This window comes from Cryptococcus neoformans (assembly GCF_000091045.1).
Source record: "Cryptococcus neoformans var. neoformans JEC21 chromosome 2 sequence".
Classification (NCBI taxonomy): domain Eukaryota; kingdom Fungi; phylum Basidiomycota; class Tremellomycetes; order Tremellales; family Cryptococcaceae; genus Cryptococcus; species Cryptococcus deneoformans.
This window is the reverse complement of record NC_006684.1, coordinates 1-23,849: the sequence shown is the minus strand read 5'-3', so window position 1 is coordinate 23,849 and position 23,849 is coordinate 1. Positions and strand designations below refer to the sequence as shown.

At 50.9% G+C, this 23,849-nt stretch overlaps 9 protein-coding genes across 9 annotated transcripts; 4 read left to right on the top strand and 5 right to left on the bottom strand.

Moving 5' to 3' along the window:
* The first annotated feature begins 28 nt into the window (after positions 1-28).
* On the top strand, positions 29-4,092 carry CNB00080 (exonuclease, putative). The gene is made up of 10 exons (XM_024656420.1): positions 29-137; positions 201-213; positions 271-341; positions 438-557; positions 635-758; positions 817-954; positions 1,022-1,138; positions 1,217-1,309; positions 1,420-1,843; positions 1,921-4,092. Exons 1-10 carry the CDS (start codon positions 61-63, stop codon positions 4,002-4,004), a joined length of 3,261 nt encoding a protein of 1,086 aa, XP_024512101.1. The 5' UTR covers positions 29-60; the 3' UTR covers positions 4,005-4,092.
* A 174-nt stretch (positions 4,093-4,266) lies between these two features.
* On the top strand, positions 4,267-4,944 carry CNB00070 (hypothetical protein). The gene is made up of 3 exons (XM_568753.2): positions 4,267-4,389; positions 4,450-4,736; positions 4,815-4,944. The coding sequence occupies exons 1-3, from the start codon at positions 4,308-4,310 to the stop codon at positions 4,848-4,850; spliced, it is 405 nt and encodes a 134-aa protein (XP_568753.1). The 5' UTR covers positions 4,267-4,307; the 3' UTR covers positions 4,851-4,944.
* Positions 4,945-4,966: 22 nt separating this feature from the next.
* CNB00065 (hypothetical protein) lies at positions 4,967-6,342 on the bottom strand. The gene is made up of 5 exons (XM_024658428.1): positions 6,065-6,342; positions 5,913-6,022; positions 5,814-5,862; positions 5,703-5,763; positions 4,967-5,619 (listed from the first exon to the last, which is right to left on the bottom strand). The coding sequence occupies exons 1-5, from the start codon at positions 6,254-6,256 to the stop codon at positions 5,309-5,311; spliced, it is 723 nt and encodes a 240-aa protein (XP_024514196.1). The 5' UTR covers positions 6,257-6,342; the 3' UTR covers positions 4,967-5,308.
* Positions 6,343-6,441: 99 nt separating this feature from the next.
* CNB00060 (conserved hypothetical protein) lies at positions 6,442-8,114 on the bottom strand. The gene is made up of 4 exons (XM_568752.2): positions 8,034-8,114; positions 7,777-7,974; positions 7,592-7,723; positions 6,442-7,519 (listed from the first exon to the last, which is right to left on the bottom strand). The coding sequence occupies exons 1-4, from the start codon at positions 8,076-8,078 to the stop codon at positions 6,605-6,607; spliced, it is 1,290 nt and encodes a 429-aa protein (XP_568752.1). The 5' UTR covers positions 8,079-8,114; the 3' UTR covers positions 6,442-6,604.
* Positions 8,115-8,286: 172 nt separating this feature from the next.
* CNB00050 (conserved hypothetical protein) lies at positions 8,287-14,942 on the top strand. Its single transcript, XM_024656419.1, has 8 exons — positions 8,287-8,972; positions 9,032-10,007; positions 10,077-12,060; positions 12,137-12,256; positions 12,385-12,837; positions 12,891-12,981; positions 13,049-13,148; positions 13,214-14,942. The coding sequence occupies exons 1-8, from the start codon at positions 8,363-8,365 to the stop codon at positions 14,883-14,885; spliced, it is 6,006 nt and encodes a 2,001-aa protein (XP_024512100.1). The 5' UTR covers positions 8,287-8,362; the 3' UTR covers positions 14,886-14,942.
* Positions 14,943-14,948: 6 nt separating this feature from the next.
* On the bottom strand, positions 14,949-17,500 carry CNB00040 (WD-repeat protein, putative). Its single transcript, XM_568750.2, has 5 exons — positions 17,286-17,500; positions 16,780-17,225; positions 16,356-16,683; positions 15,737-16,275; positions 14,949-15,599 (listed from the first exon to the last, which is right to left on the bottom strand). The coding sequence occupies exons 1-5, from the start codon at positions 17,478-17,480 to the stop codon at positions 15,239-15,241; spliced, it is 1,869 nt and encodes a 622-aa protein (XP_568750.1). The 5' UTR covers positions 17,481-17,500; the 3' UTR covers positions 14,949-15,238.
* Positions 17,501-17,632: 132 nt separating this feature from the next.
* On the top strand, positions 17,633-18,982 carry CNB00030 (uroporphyrinogen decarboxylase, putative). Its single transcript, XM_568749.2, has 3 exons — positions 17,633-17,798; positions 17,852-18,357; positions 18,428-18,982. The coding sequence occupies exons 1-3, from the start codon at positions 17,642-17,644 to the stop codon at positions 18,905-18,907; spliced, it is 1,143 nt and encodes a 380-aa protein (XP_568749.1). The 5' UTR covers positions 17,633-17,641; the 3' UTR covers positions 18,908-18,982.
* Positions 18,983-19,575: 593 nt separating this feature from the next.
* Positions 19,576-20,299, bottom strand: CNB00020 (expressed protein). The gene is made up of 3 exons (XM_568748.1): positions 20,157-20,299; positions 19,882-20,085; positions 19,576-19,790 (listed from the first exon to the last, which is right to left on the bottom strand). Exons 1-3 carry the CDS (start codon positions 20,180-20,182, stop codon positions 19,742-19,744), a joined length of 279 nt encoding a protein of 92 aa, XP_568748.1. The 5' UTR covers positions 20,183-20,299; the 3' UTR covers positions 19,576-19,741.
* Positions 20,300-21,837: 1,538 nt separating this feature from the next.
* CNB00010 (hypothetical protein) lies at positions 21,838-23,212 on the bottom strand (the record flags this gene model as incomplete). Its single annotated transcript, XM_568747.1, has 2 exons — positions 21,838-22,139; positions 22,198-23,212. 2 exons carry the CDS (start codon positions 23,210-23,212, stop codon positions 21,838-21,840), a joined length of 1,317 nt encoding a protein of 438 aa, XP_568747.1.
* Positions 23,213-23,849: the final 637 nt, after the last annotated feature.

The window sequence follows — 23,849 nt, the reverse complement described above, 5'->3', positions numbered from 1 at the left end:
CTTGCTTGGTTTCTTGCGTCTCTCAACCAACAATCCTGCAAACGCTACAAGTCCCAGAGGATGGGCATATCAGGTCTCCTCCCCCTCCTGAAAGAGGTATCCGTACATGGCCATATCTCAGAGTTTAAGGGCAAAAAGTAAGCACACTTTGAGTATCCTCGGCGTGTATTGTTTAACCCTCACTGACGCGTTTCCCTCAGACTTGCTGTCGATGTACGTGCTCATCACCTGGTAAGATGGTGGAAATAGCTAATTAGGAATGGATAACAGGGGTATGTGTGGCTCCATAAAGGCGCATTCGGCTGTGCAGAGGATCTTGTCAAAGGGAAGAAGAGCACAAAGTATGTCATTCTTATACCGCAACTTTCCGACGCGTCAAAAAGAAATTATCGACAGAACGCGTCGATCTGAGCCAAGCTGACATCTGATACGTGTAGATTTGTCGAGTATGCAATGTATCGTGTTAGGTTCTTACGGCATCATGGGATAGAACCGTTCTTGGTGTTCGATGGAGGCCCGTTACCTGCAAAGAAGGGAACCGAAGTTTCGCGAGCCAAGTGAGTTCACTTTTACATTCTTTTGATGTTGTCCCCAGGTCCACAGTCCAGCCAGTAGTAACAAGGACTGCATTCAGGACAAGATTGGAGAATTTGGAAAAAGCTAGATCATTAGAAGCGCAAGGTCGAATGAAAGAGGCGAAGGAGGCATATACCCGATGTGTGGACGTCACCCCAGAAATGGCATATCAGCTTATCAAAGTATGTTTCTCTCTACCAAAATATTATACTACCGGTGTTTTTACTAAATTGAGCCTAGGCTTTGAGGGCGGAAAACGTCGATTATGTGGTGGCGCCTTATGAAGCAGACGCGCAGTTATGTTTCCTTGAGCGCGAGGGGTATGTAGATGGGATTATCACTGAAGACTCTGATTTGCTCGTATTTGGGTGTAAAAAGGCAAGTCGAGTATTTCCTCTTTTGTATATCTTGGGCTAACGGTAAGGTTTTCCGGTGGGATACATAGGTCATATTCAAACTTGATAAGGACGGGCAATGTGTTTGGATTCATCGTGATCGGCTGGCGATGGTGAGAGAGTTCCCGATGCATGGGTGGACGGATGTGCATTTCAGGCGAATGGCAGTGAGTTCCGTCTCTCCTTTACTGTTTCTCTTTTTTTGTATCCTAGTGAGGGACATTCTGACATTGTCTGGGTGATAGATGCTTTCAGGGTGTGATTATCTCGATTCGATACCCGGTATCGGTATCAAAACCGCTCACCGTCTTATGCGGCGTTTCAATTCTGTTGAAAAGGCAAGTCCAAGTTCCTAATCCAAGTCCGGTTCCAAGTCAAAGTCGCAAATCCAACTTCCTCTTCTCTAATTAGACATGACCTTGTGAGCTGATTCATTATGAAACGATAGCTCCTCCAACACATCCGCCTGGAAGGCACTTACCTCGTCCCACCAACATATCTCTCCGATTTTGCCCAAGCCGAACTCGCTTTTCTCTACCAAAGGGTATACGATCCCTCTCTCGGCCGTCTCGTGCATCTAAACCCCCTCCCACCTGCGAGCACTGGTTTCCAACTGGGGGACGAGGGGGAAAAGTGGGTGGGTGTCGATGTGGAGGAAGGGCTTGCAAGGAGGATGGCGAGGGGAGATGTTCATCCCGAGACGGGGATGGGGATCGTGGATGCGTGGCCAGAGTTTGCGAGTGGGGCTGAAGGAGCTGGGGGAGCGGAGGAAAAGTGGGGGAGTGGTAGCGGTGTCGGTAATCTGGGAGAGAAGCGACAAGCAAAAGCTGAAGGGGTGCATGTGCAAGGACCGATGGACGCGTTTATTACAAGTACGTCATGTTCAATCTTTTCGCTCGGGTCTTGGGACTGGTATGTGTACGATGGATGATACTAACGTATTGCTTAGGGTACAAGAAACCGAAACATCGCCATCCTAAGCACGACTGTCCTGATTATCTCGACCATTCCAACCGTGAGCAACAACAAATCAAGTCAAAGCTTGCCCCAATCCATCAGCCGGTGGGTACGTACACCTCTGGCGCTTCGCGGCTATCCGATCAACTTGCTCTGCGACCTTTAGCTGAGAATGTTATGGGAGATGGTGAGAGAGGATGTACGGCAGAAAAGGTGGAGGTGATGAGCAAGTTTTTTGGGGGAAGGGGCAAGAGGCAGCAGGTTCGGAAAAGGCAAAAGGAAGAAGTGGATGGGGATGGGAGTGAAGAGAAGATTGAACTCAAATGGGAAGAGGAAGAAGAAGAAGGGGGAGGGCGCATACATTCGCTATCGCATTCTCTGACGTCTACCTCAACACCGACACGTATCCAGCAAGGACGACGGTCACCATCCCCGGCCATATCATCCCTCATCTCTAGCTCACCTCCGGCCCCACCTCGAATTGCAAGCCAGTCTTGCCTTTCCTCCCAAAGCTGTTCTCCTTGTCCCTCACCTTCTCTTTCCCCGGTCATCTCTCCTTCCTTTTCTTCCTGCTCACGACAAAGGTTTATATCGCAGACGCAATATATCACGAGCCCCCCAGCGGCAGAGTGCTCGTCCCCGCCTGTACTTGATTTCCCATTTTCCTCGCTTGCCGAAGGGGAACAAGTAAAGCAAGAGGTAAACGTGGGGCGGCCGTGGAAGAAGGAGACGGAAACGGAAACGTTTGAGCCGGGCTCATCTTTTGGGACTCTTGTACCGCCCACTTCATCCCCTACTGCCCCTCTTCCGCTTTCGCTTTCGCTTTCGTCTACGCTTCCCCCAACCCATCGCCTATCAAATCAGAGGTACGAAGCCGCTGGACATTCTTTGGCTGGTAGTTCTCTCCTCGCGCATAATGAATTCGGTCTACGGCCTCGTTCATCTGCCCCGCCTTGCGCCCAGTCTCAATCGCTACTCCACAGTGTGAACGCGGTGAAAGGTAGTCAACCAGACTTTGAAGATGGCAACAAGCACGACAGGGGATCCTCTCCAGATATGGGTGGGGCGGATGATGACAATGGACAAGGGCAGATCAAGGATGCGGATAAGAGCGAGGAGAGCGAGAAGGAAGAGGAGAGGAAGGAGAAGGCCAAGATTGTTGGAGGTTCCTGGCGCGCAAAGTGGGCCTTTGGTGGTGGTCTTGAGATGAATGGTACCCCCAAGATGGGTGCTGGGGCCAGGGGGGTACGATCGCAGACGCCAAAGACGGTGCCGGTCCAGAAGGTAGGCGCAGGGGGCATGCGAGCCGTGAGTTCGACTTTGAGTTTGGTGAAAAGACGGGAGGCTATGAGTGTAGGGGGGAGTTCGAGGGTGTTGAAGAATCGGCCGGTGAATGTCGTTTTCCCCAGGGGAGAGGAAAGCGAAGCGGCGAGGTTTGGATTGGCAACACCGACTCGTGCACCGTCAGTGGCGTCCGTATCAGCATCAAGGAAGGTAGAGACGGGATCGATGGCGGTAGAGGGGAATGGGATGGAGATGAAGATGAAGGTGGCGGTCAAGCAGTTTGGATTTGGAAGGGGCGGAAGGGAAGGACATGAGGATGATAAGGGCGGGGCTGGAGAAGAAGAGCAAGTAGAGGAGGAAGGTGAAGGAGAGGAAATAGGGTCGTTCACTCCTTCGCCGGAACGAAAGCCGTTATTTCCCCGTTTCTCTGTTGGCGGCGGTGCGCCTCCTCGTTCATTATCGCCTCGAAATTCGCCAAACGATATTCCTACCGCTGTCAGCCATCCATCCATCTCCCGCTCTCGTCTCAAATCGAATTATAATACCATCTCCAGCATCGCCTTGAAAGATACTCCTCAAGGGGAGCAGAAGCAAAGGCAAAGGCAGGCGAAGCAGCAGCAGGCAAGACCGGGACTCTGCTTTGTGCGGCGCGATCAAGATGGCAGTGATGATGTGGACGAGAATACATGTCGGCGAATGAGCCAGTCGGGTAGGGAGAAGACCCCTGTATCAGGGACGACGTTGGGGAGGTTGGAAAGGTACAGGTTTGAAAAGGTGACCGTTCGAAAGTGACCTGTCGATAGGAGCGTACTAGTTTCTTGTTGTTATCGAAATACGATGTGTATACATAGGTGCATATCCAACACGATCTTGTAGGCGATGCATGTGTATTAGGAAATTTATACATGATGGGAAGAGGATATGGGGTTTTTTTTTCGGCGGTATCGGGCATCGGGCGGGGAAGGAAAGCCGGGTACGGCGATGTCCGCTTCCGTCCTTTCGTCTCTTCGTCACCGGTGTGGATAATCCATCTTCGTTTCGTCGTCTCTCTCAGTTCTTTCCAAACCAATAACACCAACCGCCAGCACGCTCGAGATGAGGCCTTCATTACTCCTTAGGGCGACGCATTACAAGCCCATGATCAAGTTCTTGGGACCGAGAAAAAATATCCAACATTGTGAGTTATGGTTTTTCCCTGATTGGTATGGCATGTCGCTAACCGGCCGAATCTTTGTAGCGCCGCATAAACCGGCTCCTCATCCGTGTGCTCCTACCGAGGTTCAAGAATCCTTCCAATCCTTCCTCTCCAAGCTCAACTCTTCGTCGTCGCCATCATCGTCGCCATCATCGTCGCCGCCGCCGTCTTCTTCATCGTCGAGTGGATCTGGGGGCGCCGGATTGTCAAGTTTGGAGAGCACGTTCAAGCCGACGGGGAAAAAGGTGGATTACGAAAACTATTGGGAAGCGCCGACGTATCTGTGGGTCCAAAAGGAAGTGACAGAGAGGGAGATGGAGTCTGTGATGGTGGGTGATGTTTTATCTCTAAAAAGAAGAGAAGACATGGAAAAAGCTGACGATGCGCGCCGGATCGCGTTGTGATAGTCTGGGGGTGCGACAGATATTAGGACTGGACCTTGAGATGTTTAATCGCCATTCCAATGTCAAGACATCCGAAAGGAAGGAGCAAAGGCGGACCGTTTATCCGTGAATGATGATGCATGGGGTTCATTTTGCAAATTCGTCATTGGATTGTAAAAGAGTTGCATGCCCATGTCCCAGAAATCATCATTGGTGTTCAGCCATCCACAAGTAACAAGGATAACCCAAAAAAAGAGCCAAGTTGTATTACTATGTGTAACTATCGGTCGTATTTCGTCTAAACTTCTCCTCGAGTAGTTGTTTTCAATGGACGATATAAGGGACAGGGGATAACGTAGTATGGTTTGCTTTAAAGCCGGGTAGGGTATTTCGTTGTATCGTTCAATCTATAAACGTCTTGTTTTTTTTTTCGTAAAAAGTAAAAAAAGTATAAATGTCCGTATATATTACCGTTTTGTTTTAGGTGTCCAATTTCAGACCGAATGTCGGACTTGGCTCTAGATCAAAGCGATACCAAGAGCAGAGGCGATAAAGATGGATACGAGTCCGACGTGGAGACGGCTGCCGGAAGAGGTGGAAGAGTCGGAAGAGGTGGAAGAGTCGGAAGAAGCGTTGGCGGAGGATGCAGAGGGTGTGGCAGAGTTGGACGTGGCGGACTCGGAGGTGGAGGAGGAGAAGGAGGAAGAGGAGGAGGAAGAGGAGGAGGCGGTGACAGCAGCAGCGACGGCGGAAGCAGAAGTCGAAGCTGTTTCAGAGGACGAAGAGTTGCCGGAAGATGCAGAGACGGAGGAAAGGAGTTGGCCGGTGCCTGGTTTTTTATAAACGACACATGTGATGGTCAGCGGTCTGTGCGTTCATTGTGGCGTGGATGGAGGAAGAAGGACGACATACCCCATTCGACAGAGTCGGTAGAGTTGGTAGGCTCGGTGGTGGATCCGTCAGCGCCCGCAATCTATCGTCACACTGTTAGCTCGATGGTCGCGCAGTGGGAGAGAGGCGTACGGTGAATCGGGTTGTCCAAGTGACGTTGGTCATGTCGCCGCCATTGGTGCTGTTGGGAACGGTTGGCTTGGCTTTTACAGGTCAAAGGGGAGGACGTACAACTGGAGAAAGTAGATTTTGGAGTAGGGGCTCACGTCGGGGGCTGCAAAGGAGAAGGAGGTGGCAGAAGTCCCGTCGATACCTGTAGCGACGGTGGCGAGGGGGACCATCTGTGTGTGGGGTTAGTCATGGTAAGAGGGGGATGGACATACAGCGAGGTTGCTCCCGGTCATGAGCTGGATCTCGACGTCGGTCCAGCCGTCGGTGGAGTCGATGGTCCAGAGAGCTTGGATGGAGTCGCCGACGGCGACGACGGTGGAGCCGTCGGGGGAGGTGGGGGTGATGATGGCGCGGGCGAGGGGGAGGGCGAGGAGGGGGAGGGTGAGGGCGGTGGCGAGTCTCATGGCTGTGTAAAGAGGGACTGTGCGTAAAGCTGTGCAGGGGGTGTGGGAAGGAGGGTAAAGTTGGGATGGAAAAAGCTAGGGGGGGAGATGGAAAAAGGGGGGGGGGGATGCAAGAATACACCGAAGCAACGGCTCAGGGCCCAAAGTCAGACGCGAAAAAATAACTGCGTCTCCGGGGACGCGTCCGGCCCTGAATCACGCGGCAGCCGCTGCATATCATATATAGACCATCATAACCTGCTACTGACTCACTTGTCCCCGTATACTTGTCCCAGATTATCTTGTTCATGCATTTCATTGTTATTAATTAACCCCCCGCTCACCGCTCACCGCTCACCCGCTACTTATTCACAGCTCCGGTGTTGGCGTGTAATCCCTCGTCCTTTGTCTTACAGGTGTCCGCGAGCGAGATCGAGAGCGAGAGTGAGAGCGTGATCGAGAGCGTGATCGTGAGCGCACGGATCGCGGGCGTTTTCGTGTCTGTGTACGCGGAGGGGTGTCGCTCCTGCTCCTGCTTCGGCTTCTGCTTTGGCTCAGGCTCCTACCACGGTCAGAGTCTTGTCCGTATTTCCGTCCGTGGCCGCGGTCCCGACGAACAGGCGGTGAGAGGGACCGAGAGGGAATACGCGAACGGGAAAGGGAACGTGAGAGAGACCGACCCCTGCCTCGGCCTCGGATTCGAATTTGGGCGGTAGGTGGTGGGGAAGGACGGCGCGGTGGGGAAGGACGGCGTGGTGGGGTAGGACGGCGTGGTGGGGTAGGACGACGGGCATTTCTTTCTCTCGGATTGACGGACGAGCCGCCGCCGCGGGAACCCCATCCCTCGTCTCTAGCTCGATCTCTAAATGATTCTCCTCCCCTTGGGTAACCACGCCGGTTACCCCACTCTCGGTCGCGGTCGCGGTCGGGCTGTCGGTCGGGGTATCGGCCAGAGTTGGTGTTTGTAAAAGGTCGGCGGGGTGGGGGAGAACGGGATCGGGATCGAGATCGGGATCGGGATCGAGAACGATGGCGAGGAGAGCGGGCAGGGGGGTATGGCCGGGTGGGGAGTCCATCTCGCCCATCTCGCGCATCTCTGCCTCGAGGGACTCCACCACCCCCACGCGGTTCACGCCCATAGTAATCTTCCGCCCTCGATCGGCCCGCTGGGCCGGATGAGCGAGCTTGAGAATGGGATGCCATGGCGGGCGGAGCAGGAGGAAGAGGGAGGGAAGATGATTCCTGTTGTTTTCGTTGCAGTTCCTGTTTCTTGGCTTCGATAAACTGGAAAGAAAAGGGTCAGCACCAAACAGGACAAGGACAAACGGGAGGGACAAGAGACAGAGGACGACGCACTTCGGCAGGGACACCGCCAACAGTCTTTTGCGCTGAAAGAAGTAGTTTCCAAAGAGCGTCCATGAATGCCGCGGCGCCGTACTTGTCCATGAACCCTACGAGGGAAACTTGCATCTTCTTCGGGTCGGGCGTCTGCAAATCCAACCATCAGTACGCGTACAAAGCACAGTGTGATTTAGACGTACAGGATTATCACGATCTTCGAGCATCCCAAAGACATACTCCACAACGATATCATCCTCCACCTTGATAAGCTCGGTAACCTTTTCAGCAACCCAAGGACGGAGCACGGAGATGTTGACTTTGCGGAGATCGACTTTTTCAGAGAAATGTTTAGGGAACTTTGTAGATTTGATGCTCGCCAGTTCCTTGTCTTTGAACCTCTTTTCAGATTTTCATAAATCAGCGCAAAGGTGTAAGAGGAGACAATGGACACACGTACAGAGTCTTGGAGGGCGTTTGTGCCCCGCATACCTGTATCTGCCATGGTGATTGGATTGTAAAATGTACGAGGTGGAAATGGGAGTGATATAAGGAAGGAATGACGGATTGTTTTGGCGTCTGGCGTCTGGCGTGGAAACCCCCCTTGGCTGTTACATAATCATAAAGTATTGTTTACGTAAATGCAGGCGGCTAATCAACAAAATCTCGTCTCGTCTCGTCTCGTCTCTTGCAGTGACGGTGCTTGACGGACATTTTGTATCATATAGAATTTCACCACCCTTTTTTTTATTACCCCACGGCGTATTTCCCTAACCGAAAAGGGACAGAATGGACGACCTCACGCCATTGCCTACGACGTTTGATCCGGATAACGATGATTTTGATGTGGAGGATCGCAGAGGTTTAGGGCATGGAGGTGGAGAGGTGGATGAGGATGGGGAGGGTGATCTTTTGATTGTGCATGGAGAGGAAGAGGAGGAGGAGCAGGAGGAGGGGAATGAAGGGGAAGGGGAAGGGGAGGGAGAGGACCAGACGAACTTGATGGAATATATTGCGTCGTTGCAACAGATTGGCGAGCACGATAATGACGGTAACCAGGATCAAGATCAAGATCAAGATCACGATACGGAGACCGGCGATAATACCCATGAGCACGGGCACGACGCGGAAGTCGAACTTGGCCAAGAGATGGAGGAGGAGTCGACAGGACAGGTGGTGGATACAGAGCTTGGTGAAGCGGATCGAAATCGTGATTCGCCTCCAGATCCGAATCCGGATCCGAATCCGGATCCCATCACAGTACCGAGCTACGCCCGACTCCAAAGTGAACAGCAAGGACAAGAGTCAAATGTGATTAGCGGCCCGATGGAGGTGGAGATGGAAGAGGAAGAGCTGGGAGAGAGCATCGAAGTTGATCCAGGGCAAGAACCCGGAGAGCGTGAGTCGGTTCTTTTTTTTCTCCCATCGATTCCAGTTGGTACACTAACGATCACATAGTTCATGAACCCGAACCCGAACCCGAACCCGAACCTGAAATCCAACGTGAAGCATCGTCCCCCCTTTCAGACCTCCCGGATTTACCTGACGAACTCGAATTCTCCCCTCCCCCTTCTCCCGGACCTTTTGCGCCGAGTCGGAATGGTCAACGCCATCGCCAACCAAGTAGTAACAGCAATAATTCGAACATGGGCACGGGCATGGATATGGAGGTTGATCGAGATTCCTCGCTCACACCGCTATACGACGATTATGACCACGAGGGAGGAGGAAAGGATGGTGTTGGTTTACCACGTCCACGTTTCCGCGCGGAATCCTCAGCTGCGGGCGCGAGACGATCCGCCTCCATGTCACATGCGAATGCGACTAAACGGGGTCGAAATACTACCCGAAACAGGGATAGCAGGGGCAGGGAAAAGCAAGGAAGAAGAAGCAGTTTATCATTTTCATCTTCCCCGCCGCTGGAAAGTATCGAGGTCGCGCCTGATATCGCGCCGGGTACGGCGGGTACGCTCGGGGCTGGGCGGAAGAAGAGGCAGAGAGAACGGGCAAGCAAGGGAAAATTACCTTTACGCCATGGGCATGAGCGTGGAGATGGGCTTTCTGACGGGGAAGGGGATAATGAATTTGAGCTTGTTCCAAAGTCTGCCAAACGGTCAAAATCCGCCCATCCGTTCCCCGCATCCCACGCGGCTTCTCACGCCGCCTCCGCCTCCCATCCGCCACACCACCCTTCCCGCAAACCCCTCGACCCAATCTCCACCGGCCTCAAACTCCCCGGGCCCCGTGCCCTCCCGCCCTCCCGCCCCCGCGCGCTCAACGATCAATCCATCAAAAAGTTTTTGGTGGGCAAAACGGAAGAAGTGCAGTTGGGCATCTGTCTGAGGGAGAGGTATAAGAAGTGGGGAAAGTGTACGCAGTGTGTGAGTAAGCTAGGGGGAGATTGTTGTAGGTTTAGAGATTATAGGGTTTTTCCGTGAGTATCTTACCCCGTGTCCTCCCTCCCTTCTCCGTTAACAGCTAACCCGCCGGCTCATGCGAACAGGATCAATCCCAAAACAACAGAAATCACAGGCCCAGGGTATTTTAAATCTACCACCTGGCCCGAACCGCTTACCCCACTCCCAACAAAGTTTACGTCCCCGCTCGATGGGGACAAGGTGGAGGAGATACAGAGGACGGTGGCGGGGGTGTTGTTGCCGCTGATAACGGGCGAAGCGAGGCATTGTTTTTGGCCGTTTCATCTGCAGGGGCGGGGTAAACGAGATGGAGAGGGGGAAGAAGTTTCCGATCCCGCCCATTCGACACACAGGGCGAGGAATCCCATCACCCTCCACCGCGGTGTCGACACCGCCCTCCATCGCTCCGTCTGCGATTTCTGCTCCTCCACGATTTTTGGCGGGTACTATTTCTGTAAGAAGTGTGGGAGGGATTACTGTTTGCAGTGCGAGCGGTATTTCCCGGAGAGTATGGAGGCCGTAGGGGAGAGTCCGTGGGAGCTGACGGATGCGGCGAGGCCGAGGTTGTTAAAGTGTATAAAGCAGCCGTGGGAAGAGATGATGAGCGGAGGCGGAGGAGAAATGGGAGGTGATTCGACTGGGAACGGCAATGGCAACGGCAGCACGAGAACGAACACCACCAACGCAAACACCGACGGGGGCAGCAACACGAACAAAAATGGAAGGAAAAGAGAAAAGGCGATTGCTTGGCATGTGCGGAGTGATTTGCAGCCCGTTTCGAGATTTACGAAAGAGGAAATTGAGGGACATTGGCTGAGTCTTGCGGAATTTGTCATTGGGCATGGGTATGGTCCGGACGCTAGTTCTGGCTCTGGCTCTGGGTTTGACTTTCTCTTTGGTGCTGATGATGGGGATGAACCCGAAGGAGAGAAGAAAAAGGAGGAATGGAGGCTCCAGTGGGAACGGATGTTAAGATTGATGGGATTGCAAATGGATGAAGAGGTGAAGAGCGTTTTGGAACAATGGAGCAAGAATGCTCGTGTTGTCAGGGAGAAGGAAAGTGGGTCTGTGACGCACTTGGGTCCCGGCGCCAACGTCGAATCTAATCTCGATACCGATACGAATTCTCACCCCGTCAATCAGCCCGAAAGCAGTTCGAATAACCCCATCGACTCCCAAGCTCCCATCGATAAAACTTCAACATCCGTTCGCCGATCAGCCGCCATGACCACAAAGAACGAGAACGACAACAAGTTGGAACCTGAAATGGACGAGGTTGAAGAGTTGGAGACGGGGGAACCGAAGAGTGCGAGCGAAATGTTGAAGGGTATGATGGATAAGGAGAATGGAGAGGAGACATCGGCGGCTCACACAGGTCCTGCGGCCTCTCTCAATTCTGTCGCTTCTGCTCCTGCGGCCGTACGGTCATCGACGCAAGTCACCAAAGTCGAAATCCCCGTCGCCGCAAATGCTTCTCCCACCGTCTCTTCTAGCAGCTCTCCTCAAGCCAATCCTCCTTTCGAGAAATCTGGCCTACCATCTGCATCCCCACTAAGATCCGTTCCCACCTCCGGCAACTTTAGGACCGGTTCGAATCCCATGCCAGATCAGCAGCAAGACCTTGAGAAGATTGCATTCAGCTACACCAAACATACCCACCCCAATCCACCTTCCGACCCGGCCAGTCTTTCGGACTATTCTCTACCGTTCATCTACCTCCCTTCACCAGAAGGTTTGGATAACAAGGCGTTCGATGAGCTGTGGAGTAAAGGGGAGCCGATCGTTGTAGGTGGTGTGAATGTCTATGTTGGTGGTGGTGGTGGTAGACGACGACGAGAAGAAGGGGAGAAGATGGGGAAGGAAGGGGAGGAATGGGGACCCGAGAAGTTTATAGAAAGGTTCGGGGAAGAACAGTGTTCGGTGGTGGATTGTCAGAGTGACACGCCGTTGGTTTCCACTGTTGGGGCCTTCTTCGCTGCATTTGGGGAAAGTGTAGGCAAGCCATGGGAGAGGGAAGGGGAGGATGGAAAGAGGAAGGAAAAGAAACGGCAGGGGATTTTGAAACTGAAGGTGAGTTTTTTTTTTTTTTCGATTGGTTGTCGAATTGGTGAAGAATAACGCGCTAAAAAGAGATATCTTTCATTAGGACTGGCCTCCAGGTGATGAGTTTGTGGATACACACCCAGAGTTGTATCATGACTTTTGTGCGGCTTTGCCTGTACCGGACTATACAAGGAGAGATGGAGTGTTGAACCTATATTCACATGTAAGTCTTGATGGCTTGTGATAATCGCGTCGCTGATAGGAAAACGGTTCACATCTTCTCGCCTTAATTCGACCTTATCCCTTCGGCCCTCCACTTGCTATCGCGCTCACGCCTTGTCCCCTCTACAGTTCCCTCCGGGTCCGACGAGGCCTGATATCGGACCAAAGATGTATGCTGCCTTTGCTGCACTTGAGACGCCCGGCGGATTTGGCTCAACGAGATTACATATGGACGTCGCGGATGCTATTAACATCATGCTACATGCTTCCCCCATTCCTGACGACTCGTCCTCATTAGAAGCTCCCATATCCTCTGCAACTTGTTCGACATCACCTTCTTCCTCGCCAGAAATCACTTTAGGAACCGACTCAAAGATACCATCTAGACCTGGCTGCGCTGTATGGGACATCTACCCTGCGCAAGATGCCGACAAGATCAGAGAGTTTCTCAAAGAAAAATTTGACAAGACTCATAACTTTGTGGACCCCATTCACTCGCAAATGTTTTATCTCGATGCGAAATCGAGAAAAGAGCTGTGGGAACGTAAAAGAGTTGTCAGCTGGAGAGTCTATCAATATCCTGTGAGTGTTATTGCTTTTGTGATGCACGATATGGTTTCTGATAACGTGTATAGGGCCAAGCAGTTTTTATTCCTGCAGGATGTGCGCATCAAGTTTGTAATCTTTCCGATTGTATTAAGATGGCTCTCGACTTTGTTAGCCCTCGTAAGTCTCCTACACTATCGCTACCACTGTTGCATGCCAAACTCATGTACAACTATTTGTTTCATAGACAATGTTCCAAGGTGTCAGCAACTTACCAAGGATTTCCGCAGAGAGAATTATTTGAAAGCATGGAAAGAGGATGTACTGCAATTGTATAACGTCCTCTGGTACGTTTTTTTCTTCTTGTTTTTATCTCCGTTCCTATCAATTGTGGCTGACATTATTATCGCAGGTACGCTTGGCTCTCAGCCCGTGAAACTATCGCCCGGAGAGAAAAGGAAGTGGCCGCTGCAGAAGCTCGACAGAAGCAGCTTCAATCTTTCCAATTGGACGACAGTAACTCTCCACTATTCCAATCGAAGCATCCTACATCTTCCCCCCTCTGCTCCGCTACGCCTACTATCACATCGACTCTTGATCTAGATGCTTCGTCAAGAATGGGGTACGACCGTTTGAACATGGGTATAGGACTTGGCGAGCGAGGTATGGGTATGGGCCTGGGAAGGGTTGGTATGGGCAGTTGGGGAAACGTTAGTTCAGTGAGGGACGAGCCGCCGAGAGGTGGACCTTTGCTGTTAATGTTGAATGATGAATCTGAGAAGGTCTCAAGAGGTCAACTTACGGAAGGTGAGAAGTCAAGTGAACCTGTTAGGGGAAAGGGGGAGGATCACGAGAAGTCAGACCAAGGCAAACAATTGTCCAGCGATCCGGTCTCATTTGCCAGTTCTCTCTCCAACTCTTATTCACTCCAACTCGCCAAGTCTCTCTTCACTCTCTCCCTCCAACGCGACGAAACCAATCCTTCGGAATTATTTGTGCCTTCTGCCGCCGCCATGAACCACCGACCCCGTGGTCCGTCCTTACCCGATTCACACTCTTCCATTGCCCATCCGCGAACTTCATCTCGTGCGCCCTCAACGCATACCATGGACAATCGATCCTCGCAAACCTCCGCATCCGTCCGCACAAAGGATATCAAGGAGAAAGAGAATAAATTTACGCCTCCAAAGAAGCTCAAGAACCCCGCCCGTCCGCTTCGTACGTCAACGCTTATCAAGCTTGGAGCAAAACGAATGGATGAGATCCTTGAACTTGCAAGAGGGGATCTGGGAGAGGGTGAGAGTTTGAGCAATGCACTTGGAGGCCTTGGGAACTTTGCGGAACTTGGTACTATGGAGTCACATGGTGGGATGCAAGGTTGGGCAGGGTTGAGGGCAATGTCGGAGAGCGTGAGAAGTCGAGAAGATGGGGATAGAGAAGGAAGTCCATTGGTATCCATCAACGATGTCCACAATTCCAACTCTAGCCCCAACGCCGAGACCGATACCTCCACGCCACCTGACGATGCCATCGACCGTACGGACGCTGAAGCCGCTGCTGATATCGCCGCCGAGATACTCTCCATGGATATTGACCATCAAGAAGACGAGACAAACATTGAAGATGATGGGGATCTTGAAGGCTTGAGGCGGATTGTCGAGCGAGGAATATTGGAGCAGGAACAAGGGCAAGAGCAAGGGCAGGAGCAAGAACGGGAACAAGAGCGGGAGCAGGAGGATGACGAGAGGGATAACGAGCTTGGTGAGGAAGGGAGGGAGGCGATAGCGTCTATTCAGAGGCTACAGGCCGTAGAGGAGGCAGAGGAGGAAGAGAGGGAAAGAGAGAATCTTGCGAAGGAGGAAGAACGTGAAAGGGAGATGGGAAGACCCGAGGGCGTTGTTATCAATGATGATAAAGAGGAAGGCGAAGGGGAAGAGGAGGAAGATGAACAGGCAGATAGAGAAAAAGCGAGACAACGGGAAGAGGAAGAAGAAGAAGAGATTGAAGGTGTAGATGAAGATGCCGAAGGCGAGGAATTTGAAGAGGTTTCAAAGATGAGTGTAGATTTTGGCATGTTTATATAGTTGGGCATAATTAACTGCTGTAGTATAATCTGTGTATATATAACGCTCTTCATCTTGCATTACTATGTATTTTTACAGCTTTGCTCGTCCTTGGTGTTCTTGGCGTGTATGATTCACGCTTCGACGTTTATCTTTGTCAATTTCAATTTCTGGTTTCAGCGCCCGCTTTCTTGAACACCTTTAATTTGTCAGAATCACCCCGAAATTGAAGTGCATGTAATGAAAGATATGCCATTGGATATACACCATCCCTGTCTCCAATCTTCAACAATGCCCTCTCTGCCCATCCAGTATATCTTATTCTTCCCTTCCCATCTTCCCTCCTCTTCCTCTAGGTACTTCACTCTCTCGTCTTACGCCCAATGTCTCAAACTCCAAAGCAGCACTTTCCCACCAGCATTCCCCACACCCAACCATTCTCCACTCTCACTGAATCCTGTCGTCGTCACCCGTCCCAACGGGGTTCCCTGCGTAGGCCAGTTCGAAAAGGCGTTTCCGGTAGGAAGGTGGTATAGCTTCAACTGGTCTTTACGGGTGGAAGAGGAGATGCAGAGGATGGAGGAGGAAGGGTGGGAGGAGAGGGAGGTTATGGGGGTCGTTAGGTGGGAGAGAGTTTTAAGTGGCGTTGCTTGGGTGGTGAGGGTAGTGGAAGGGGATGGGGTGGACGGAGGAAGGAGAGAGGGGGAGTAAAGGTTGACGAGGCCGGTATTGGATCTGTGGTCGAATGTTGCTGTGTCAGCTTTATTCTTCCTCCTTTGAGAGAAAATATGTAGTATAGAGAGATAAAACAGAAAGAAGTTGAAAACGAAAAGAATCGAAAATAGTTTTTGACTAGTGACTTTTTGACTTACCCAACAGCGATCCATCCTCCATCCCTACTCGTCTCCATAACTCCACCACCCCTCATCCCATCATCCCTCCACTTACCCACCACCCCCCTTTGCGCTACATCCCAAACTTCCACCTCTGCTCCATCTCTACCTCCCAACACACTCAGGTACTTTCCGTTCGAGGAGAAAGACAGCGCTGTCGCTGTCCCGCCTCTACCTGATCTCAGCTCCGCCACCATCCCGCCTACTCCACCTCCCGAAGTGGAGTGGGAGAGGATAGACACGGCACCACGTCGTCCAGCGACAGCGAGAAGACTCCCATCCGGGGAAAAAGTATGTCTCGACAATTCGTTGGGTGCATCCCCCTCGCGGGAGGCGACAGAGCCGAATAGGTTGCGTGGGGAGCGCAAGCATTTTTGGGAGGAGAGATCGTATGTGTAGTAAAAGGGGCGAGAACCGGTAAGGAGGAGGGAGGTCCCGGAGGGATGGTAAGTGAGTTTGGAGAGAGGGAGTGAGGGGACGTGGAGGGTGAGTAAAGTGGGGTTTGTGTGTCCGTCAACCTGCGTTTTTTTAAATATATATATTGTTAGACTCAACCTCGATGATCAAGAGTGAATTGCAAAATTGGGATACAACTTACCTGGAAAAACTTTACTCGCCTATCGCCACCACCAATGGCCAACACTCCCACCTGCCTGCTCGGATGCCACGCCATATCCACCACTCCACCTTTACCGCCTTCGGCTTCTCGTTTACTGACGGTGGGGTTGGTGTGGTTTGCGTTACGCACACGTTTAAGGTCAATGGTCCCTGGCGGGAGAGGTGGGCGGGCAAGTGGGTCTTGCGCGGAGGGGAGGGAAGAGTGGGAGATGAATGATTTGTTGGAAGTGAGGAGGGAGGAGAGGGAGGGTGTACCGGGGAGAGTACGTCGTTTGGCCCATTCGGGTGGGGGGTGGAGTCGTTCGAATCTATATGATGGCTTTCGTCAGCTTTATCCTTACCTTTGAGACTTATAAATTCATGACACGAGAGAGTAGATGAGAAGACATGGAGAAAGCACTTACTGCTCTTTTAATCTCGCCTGCAGCTCTTTCCCACCTACAAGCTCCCCTTCCACAGTCTTCCGCTTCCCCCGATCTATTTTTTTCAACCTTCTCGACGCACTGATGTCAACCTTTGCCATCTCGTCCGCAGGGTCATTCCAAAGTGGTACTCTTTTTGAACGTGATAGTTCTTCGTCATGAGAAGAGGGGAGATCGATGATATCGTCGGGAAGGGTGATTGTTGGGCGGTCAGTCTCATCTTCTGATTCAGACCCAGACTCGGAACCAGAACCACCGTAGATGGAGCGGTCGTGGCTGGGGGAAGGTGAAAATGCTCTGAACTCGTTTTCGTCCCCTGAAATGTCAGAGTCAGAGTCGTTGTTGCCATCACCACCGGCGTATTCGTAACCGTCACCATCGAGGTCAACTTGAAATTCGGGTGCAAGGGGTGCGTCAACTGTAAACAACTACAATCCACATCAGTACTTGCACGCTTTGCGTCAATTAACATAGGGAATAGGACGTACGTCGTTGTCCTCTACTTCACTCATTCCACTCTCCTCGTCGTTGTTATTGTCTGGCTTGAACTTTTTCTGTTTGCGTCCGAAGAGAGCCTGTTCGAGTTCCAATTCCTCATCATCTTTCTTCCAGTCATGCTTGATCTCCTGCCTTTGTGGCAGTGGAGATGGCTGTCGCTGTGATCTCTTCTTGTTTCTGGGCATTGTATCTTGTATTGAGATGTGTAGTTATGAATATTTGTCGAAGAATGCGAGATTTGGCGGGTGAAAGTTTACTGCCCTCCACTGCGGCCATGGCCGCTTTTCCTCGTACGTATTTTCACTTTTCCCCGCTGTGTTTTCCAAGTGCATACTCATAACACACAATGCCCCACGCAATCCCCAAACTTGACCTCGTCAGCTCGTGGAGGGACATCCAGTTCCCCCCGCTCAAGAATGACCTCCTCCTCCGCGCAGCGAGCGGCGAAGAGACCCCTCGTGCTCCAGTATGGGTCATGAGGCAGGCAGGCCGATACCTCCCTGGTATGTCTTAATTTCTTTTTCATATTGACTCCAGCTTACATAGATATACGCAGAATTCCTTGAGGTCCGAAAACATCACTCCTTTTTCGAATGCTGCCAAACCCCTTCCCTCGCATCTGCCCTTACTCTCCAACCTATTGACCGTTACCCCCGCCTCGACGCCTCCATCATCTTCTGCGACATCCTTGTTGTCCCTCAAGCTCTCGGCTTGGAAGTCCTCATGGAACCTTCTCGCGGTCCTGTCCTTCCAAATCCACTTGTCACACCTGATGACATCAAGCGTCTCAGGAAGGATGTAGATGTGCAAAAAGAGTTGGGATATGTATTTGAGGCGGTCACGCTTACCAGGAAGGGGTTGGATGGAAGAGTGCCCCTGATTGGGTTCTGTGGTGCCCCTTGGACGTTGATGGCGTACATGTGTGAAGGTGGAGGGAGCAAGACGTTTGAGAAGAGCAAGAGCTGGCTGTACAAATACCCCGAGGCAAGTCATGAGTTGTTGAGGCGTATTGCGGATGTTTGTGCCGATCTCCTTATCGGCCAAGTTCTTGCCGGTGCTCAAGTATGTCCCTTTCCCTTCCCCCTTCCTCTATTCCAAATCCTCTTTTAAAACATTAATATCATAAATGTAGATGCTCCAAGTATTTGACTCCTGGGCTGGCGAACTTACCCCTCACCAATTCAAGACCTTTGCACTCCCTCCTCTTCTCCACATCTCATCCAAAGTCCACTCCGTCCTCTCCCAACTCTCTCACCCCGGCGTACGTATTACCCTCTTCGCTAAGGGCGCCAACACACCCTCCACCTTTTCCCTCCTCTCTGATCCTGCTCAAACGGGGTACGCTACCCTCGGCCTAGATTGGACCGTGGACCCTGTGGAAGTCCGGGAGATTGTAGGCAAAAAGGTTAACCTCCAAGGAAACTTTGATCCCACAGTGTTGTATGGAGGGAAAGAAGGGATAGAGAAAGAGGTGGAGAGGTTGAGTGCGAGGTGGAAGGAAGCTGGAGGCGGGTGGATCGCAAATTTGGGGCATGGGATCACGCCGAATGTCAAACCGGAAGATATGGGGTGGTTCTTGGAGTGTGTGCACAAGTATTCGGAGAGGAAATAAGAGCTGAGAGATGGAGAGAGAAGGATTTGTTTGGGTAGACTAAAAAATTGGATGCATTCGGCTTCTCTGTCAGTTCAGTTCTAGCGTGGGATTATCATAAGACTCTTTTATACATGGTCATTTTTTCAGCTATTCGACCGCCTATTCAGAATTCTTGTTCTTGTCTTGTGAGAAGCAAAGCTTGAGTTATGTTTTTTTCAGACCACTCTTTCCGAAACGTGAATCAGCCTTATGTCGAATGTTCTTCGTGTTAGTTTCTTTTTTAGAGAAACGTTTTAGAACTCTGTCGTTCTTTAATTCTTCTAAAGACTCAAGAGCGATTTGATACACGTCATTTATGTTCCGTTGTCTTCTTGCATTCAGCAGTAAAAAAACGCTTGAATTGACTCCCATCGTTCGTTAGTGCCATTGGGCGAAATGTGTCCTAAACCTTTGGCGAAGTACATAAGAAGCTCGAAAGACGAGGGAACGAGGAGAGAACGAAGAATGAAAAGTAAAGAGGCTTTCATTTTATCGGAAACATTGGTTGATGTTTTGACCACGTATCTTATCGCCGTAGCATAAGTCGTAAGTCACTGATTCTACTTTTATGTTTTAGGTGAAGCAAGAGTCGATAATATAAACAATACACACTCAGCGTTCTGCATGTTACACTCATAAAATCGTCAAAAGGTAAAAGATACATGACGAGAGGTACGAAAGGGTAAAGTTCTAAGTACAAGAAGCTATGCACAGGTTATCTAGGCCATACACGCCGTCAAAGGCTCACTATAGGTCGTTTTCTACAAAATCGCCTGTGCCCTACAATACTTTGATTACTTTGATTTTGCCGCTCTACAGGAGACCGATGGTAATATCACCCTTAACTCGGGCGGTGAGATGGCTATATGGTAGGACATCAGCGACAAATGAAGACACTTTGGTTAGATGGCAGAGGTGATGAGGATGGTTGAAAGAGAAATACAATAACTTACACTTCAACGAGGAGATCAAGCGCAATGTTAATACTTAGAGTGTTATCGTCCTTCTTCCTCCCTCCTCCCGGTTGCTCTTCAGGTGTCAATTCGGCGAGTTCGTTGGGGAGGGGGGTACGGTGGCTTCTGAGTGGACCAAGGGCAGCATCTCGTTTTGAATCGACTGCTGATTGGGCTGCGCCGGCGTTCTGCTGGATAACATCGCTGTCGAGAAGCAAGATAACAGGGTCAGTGTCAGGTCGGCAAGTTGAGGTGGAGAGTTGAGAGGTACGAACGTAGCGGTATCTACTTGTTCGGCCATGGTCACTGTTCAAAATTTGGGTTGTCGGTTGTTCAGACGGACGATAGAGATGTATGGAGGTTGACAGTAGTTGAGATGAAAACAACCCAAGGCAATTGTCGGTGATAGTAGTATTTCACTGCAGGCCGAAAGATGAAAAGACGGAAAAGATCAAAAAATCTACAATATATTTAAACAGTGCAAGCTGTTAGAATAAGGGTGGGCATGCTAGATTCCAGGAAATTGGACGTCATCCCACAACACCTGGGCTGGGGTTTTTTGCTTGATGGGTAATAACGAGTGGCAACTCCTTTTTTGCGCATGATGTCATGTGGGCTCCGCATGGTTCCGTATGCTCCTGCATTAAAAATTTTGTGCCGAACGGACATCATGAAATATGGATGAGGACCAGGCCATACATAATAAGTGAAGTGGTGTGCACGGTTGATTCATGAGGGAAAAATGCATGTTATAATAAGAGGAGCTGAAGTCTCAATTTGCAGTGGATGAAGAAACAAGATTCCAGCGAAAAAGGCCAACAGAAAACGGAAAAATACGAACAAAACTCCTCGTTCATTCGGTGACTAACAATGATCGGAGTTTGACGTCACGCCAGTTCTCGCACCCTACCTGGAGTTTTGATTCCGTTTGGGGTACACTTTCGGCTTCGGCCAGTCTCCCTCCAGGGCACGTGGTACTTGTCCATACTCCGTATGTAATCTACTAGATAAGGAGATAAGATATGGGAAGAACATGTATGTGTCACAGTGGGACCATGGCATGAGTTCGTTCTAAACAATCGACTAGAAAGATCATTTGTCGAGGAGATGTGGATACCCATCATTACGGAAACCTCAATCTACGTCGACGAGCGAGGCACATATGCTGCTACTGCTGAGGGTATCGTGCACGTTGGGTATAGCGGACGTTGGAGGCGCGTAACGAGGGAAATAGTGTCGTCGGTCCACTTGAAATACAGCTCTCTCGAGATTGGCTATTGCGATCATTGCCACCAGTATAGGATCGATGCTGGTGGTGGTAAAAACGCTAATAGTACAATAACATGTCCGTATTATTTAATTATTGAGCTGATTGATTAATAGCGTGGAAGGAACCAAATGAACGGAAGTAAATAAATCGGGGAGTTGAATTCGGGTTTAATTCGTGTATTTTAATTACGGGCGTGGAGATCAGATAATCTGAAATTTAAGCTGCTTGACGTGGAACATCGGTTAATTCCCCTCTTACGTAGTGTAGCATGGAGGCGATATGTATGACTGCTACTATACATTTGATTCCGATATGATATGAGGCCATATCCATGCGAGACCACAATTTGGAACACGCCTTCTCTGACTCTTCCGTTTGTCTCTGTATACGCAGAATTCAGTATCTATCGTGGCGAATACAGCAGCGGCGACTGCTCCTGTTGAGTGACCTGCTTGCCATTAGACATCTTTGTAATCGTACTCTACTCTTGGAGTCGTCTTGGACATATGATTGTATGACATACAAGTAACATATCTCTACAAGATGATGTCTATCTCAATTTCCAATAAGTACAACGGAAACCATATATACAACAGAAACGAATATATACAACAGAAACCAATATATACAACAGAAACCGCTATCCCTTCCTCTCCTCCACCCGCTCAACAGCCAAAGCTGTCCCTTCATCCCCGGGCCAGCAAGACGTCCATCTCCTCCCTAGTTACCAACTTCACCCGTACCCCGAGCAATGCGAGGCGGTCCTTATAGGCCGCCAACGTAAGCTCGCCCGATTCCGGGTCGATGTCCTCGAGATCGAGATCAAGAGGGGAGGACTTGTGAACTTTCGGGAGGGGATCGGTGGACAAATCACCATGGACAAGAGTTCTGTCATTGGAGTCCAATGACAGGTCCGGGAAATGAACATCCTCCGACGACGCGGTGGAGTTAACACTGGGAGAGGAGGGAGCCACAGAAGAACTGGTATCTACAATAAATTCGTAAGCGTAACTTCAGGCTGTAAGATAAGATTACAAGGTGCTCACGCGGATTGGAGATGAGGGAGGCAATAATGGATGATTTCCACTCAGAACCTTCATTTCCGCCGACATCTCGAGAGTCGGAGCCTTCATGTCCTCGGCCAGGACCAGAGCCTCCGCCATGTAAGTTATCGCCCCCAGGATCAGAGCCTCCGCCACGAGAGTTATCGCCTCCGGAGCCAGGGTTTCCCCCTTGTGAACCATCGTTCCTAGGATCATTGTTGCGATTATCCTTCCCAGGCGGCTTGCGGTCCCCTGACTTGTCCTGTCGGTCCCCTGGTTTGTCCTCTTCACCTTTCTCTTCATCATACAAATCCGCCAATGTGCGCTTGTTCCTCTTGGTCGAACGAAGACTGTGTCGCCTGCGCCCAACTTCTAATCCTTTCAATTTCATGTCAGTGGCTGAATGAGCGGTCGCTTCAACAGGAACATGATGAGCAAAAGGGAGGGGCAGGTCGTTGAGGAAGCGTTGCGTTGGAAGTGCCGCTGCATGAGCGAGGAAAAAGAGGATGGTCGCATCGAGGTGATACCTTGCCTCTTTATTCAAAGTGGCGTTGGCACGGTCGCTGATCAGACAATTGGGAGGCGACGACCAAAAGTCTTGCAGCTCTGCAAGTTCTTCGACTGAGTAACCATCCCGCGGATATCCAAAATGTCGCCCGGCGTTCTCCAAGAACTCGTTGCTTGCCTCCAGGGCAAGCACGGGACTGTCTGAGGCCGAGTCTTGATAGAGATACACAATTCTATAGAAGTATTCGTTGACTATGGAGAGGCCGAAGATGCAGCGCGAAATGGCGTAACCCAAGATGACATACCACATAGTTTGAAATACGCCTTCCTGGCAGAGGTAACTAAGAGCTTTCTCGTCGGTTTGACTTTTAGCCTCGCCGGTAAGAAGAGCCGCTAATCGCATCCACTTCACTTCGATGACTGCGTAAAGCATTTCTTTCCAGCCCGAGGGAGAGCTAGGATCGTTGACGTTTCCGATGAGAGAGGCGTCCGGAGTAATGGCACCATCCATTTTTGATTTGGAGGTGTCTTGCGATTGAGACTTAGGGGGGTTAGGGGGTTAGGGGGTTATAGAGGTTGCATTTTTCGTTGTTTAATTTAGGGGTTAGGGGGTTAGGGGGTTAGGGGGTTATAGAGGTTGCATTTTTCGTTGTTTAATTTATTGGGTTGTCGTGTGGGTTGCCCGAATTAAAGAAACTACTTAAATAAACAACTTTTTAAAGAAAAGAAAAAATAATCCAACCTCCTCTTCCTCACAAGACCAGCGTCCTAGCCCTCGCCTTTACTAACTCGACACCAATCCGTTTCTCCATTTTCTCGAACCCCCCCACCGGCATCGCCTCCCTCCACTCCTTCCATTCGTCTGCTGTGCTCCTGCTCATCAGGCCACCAGTGGAAAGGATGATCGGTTTAAAGACCCCACCAGTGACTTTCGGAGCGTTCTTCGAGACGACCTGACCCACCTTGTCGAGCCAGTTCACGCACCGGTCCAAGCAGAATTCGGCCAGCTTGCTGTTGGGGGTGCTTGGGGTGGCTGTGCTCCTCGCGTCTCGGTCCCCGAGGGAGTAAACCTTCAGGTCGTAGTCAGTGAAGGCCAGAGCGCTGGGGTTAGGGGGTTAGGGGGTTAGGGGGTTAGGGGGTTAGGGGGT

Bases quoted from the DNA above. Each gene is read 5' to 3' on its own strand.
- CNB00080 (XM_024656420.1), top strand. From the start codon at position 61: ATGGGCATATCAGGTCTCCTCCCCCTCCTGAAAGAGGTATCCGTACAT. The intron at 342-437 runs GTATGTCATTCT...TGATACGTGTAG, and splicing joins AAAGGGAAGAAGAGCACAAA to ATTTGTCGAGTATGCAATGT. The intron at 1,139-1,216 runs GTGAGTTCCGTC...TCTGGGTGATAG, and splicing joins TGCATTTCAGGCGAATGGCA to ATGCTTTCAGGGTGTGATTA.
- CNB00070 (XM_568753.2), top strand. From the start codon at position 4,308: ATGAGGCCTTCATTACTCCTTAGGGCGACGCATTACAAGCCCATGATC. The intron at 4,390-4,449 runs GTGAGTTATGGT...GAATCTTTGTAG, and splicing joins GAGAAAAAATATCCAACATT to CGCCGCATAAACCGGCTCCT. The intron at 4,737-4,814 runs GTGGGTGATGTT...GCGTTGTGATAG, and splicing joins GGGAGATGGAGTCTGTGATG to TCTGGGGGTGCGACAGATAT.
- CNB00065 (XM_024658428.1), bottom strand. From the start codon at position 6,256: ATGAGACTCGCCACCGCCCTCACCCTCCCCCTCCTCGCCCTCCCCCTC. The intron at 5,764-5,813 runs GTACGCCTCTCT...GTGTGACGATAG, and splicing joins CTTGGACAACCCGATTCACC to ATTGCGGGCGCTGACGGATC. The intron at 5,620-5,702 runs GTATGTCGTCCT...ATAAAAAACCAG, and splicing joins TACCGACTCTGTCGAATGGG to GCACCGGCCAACTCCTTTCC.
- CNB00060 (XM_568752.2), bottom strand. From the start codon at position 8,078: ATGGCAGATACAGGTATGCGGGGCACAAACGCCCTCCAAGACTCT. The intron at 7,975-8,033 runs GTACGTGTGTCC...AAATCTGAAAAG, and splicing joins CAAACGCCCTCCAAGACTCT to AGGTTCAAAGACAAGGAACT. The intron at 7,724-7,776 runs GTACGTCTAAAT...TTGGATTTGCAG, and splicing joins TCGAAGATCGTGATAATCCT to ACGCCCGACCCGAAGAAGAT.
- CNB00050 (XM_024656419.1), top strand. From the start codon at position 8,363: ATGGACGACCTCACGCCATTGCCTACGACGTTTGATCCGGATAACGAT. The intron at 12,061-12,136 runs GTGAGTTTTTTT...ATCTTTCATTAG, and splicing joins AGGGGATTTTGAAACTGAAG to GACTGGCCTCCAGGTGATGA. The intron at 12,257-12,384 runs GTAAGTCTTGAT...TCCCCTCTACAG, and splicing joins TGTTGAACCTATATTCACAT to TTCCCTCCGGGTCCGACGAG.
- CNB00040 (XM_568750.2), bottom strand. From the start codon at position 17,480: ATGCCCAGAAACAAGAAGAGATCACAGCGACAGCCATCTCCACTGCCA. The intron at 16,276-16,355 runs GTAAGTTGTATC...AAAAAAACGCAG, and splicing joins GGCGAGTAAAGTTTTTCCAG to GTTGACGGACACACAAACCC. The intron at 15,600-15,736 runs GTAAGTCAAAAA...ATTCGACCACAG, and splicing joins GGAGGATGGATCGCTGTTGG to ATCCAATACCGGCCTCGTCA.
- CNB00030 (XM_568749.2), top strand. From the start codon at position 17,642: ATGCCCCACGCAATCCCCAAACTTGACCTCGTCAGCTCGTGGAGGGAC. The intron at 17,799-17,851 runs GTATGTCTTAAT...AGATATACGCAG, and splicing joins GGCAGGCCGATACCTCCCTG to AATTCCTTGAGGTCCGAAAA. The intron at 18,358-18,427 runs GTATGTCCCTTT...TCATAAATGTAG, and splicing joins AAGTTCTTGCCGGTGCTCAA to ATGCTCCAAGTATTTGACTC.
- CNB00020 (XM_568748.1), bottom strand. From the start codon at position 20,182: ATGGCCGAACAAGTAGATACCGCTAC. The intron at 20,086-20,156 runs GTTCGTACCTCT...GCTTCTCGACAG, and splicing joins GAACAAGTAGATACCGCTAC to CGATGTTATCCAGCAGAACG. The intron at 19,791-19,881 runs GTAAGTTATTGT...CCTACCATATAG, and splicing joins CTTGATCTCCTCGTTGAAGT to CCATCTCACCGCCCGAGTTA.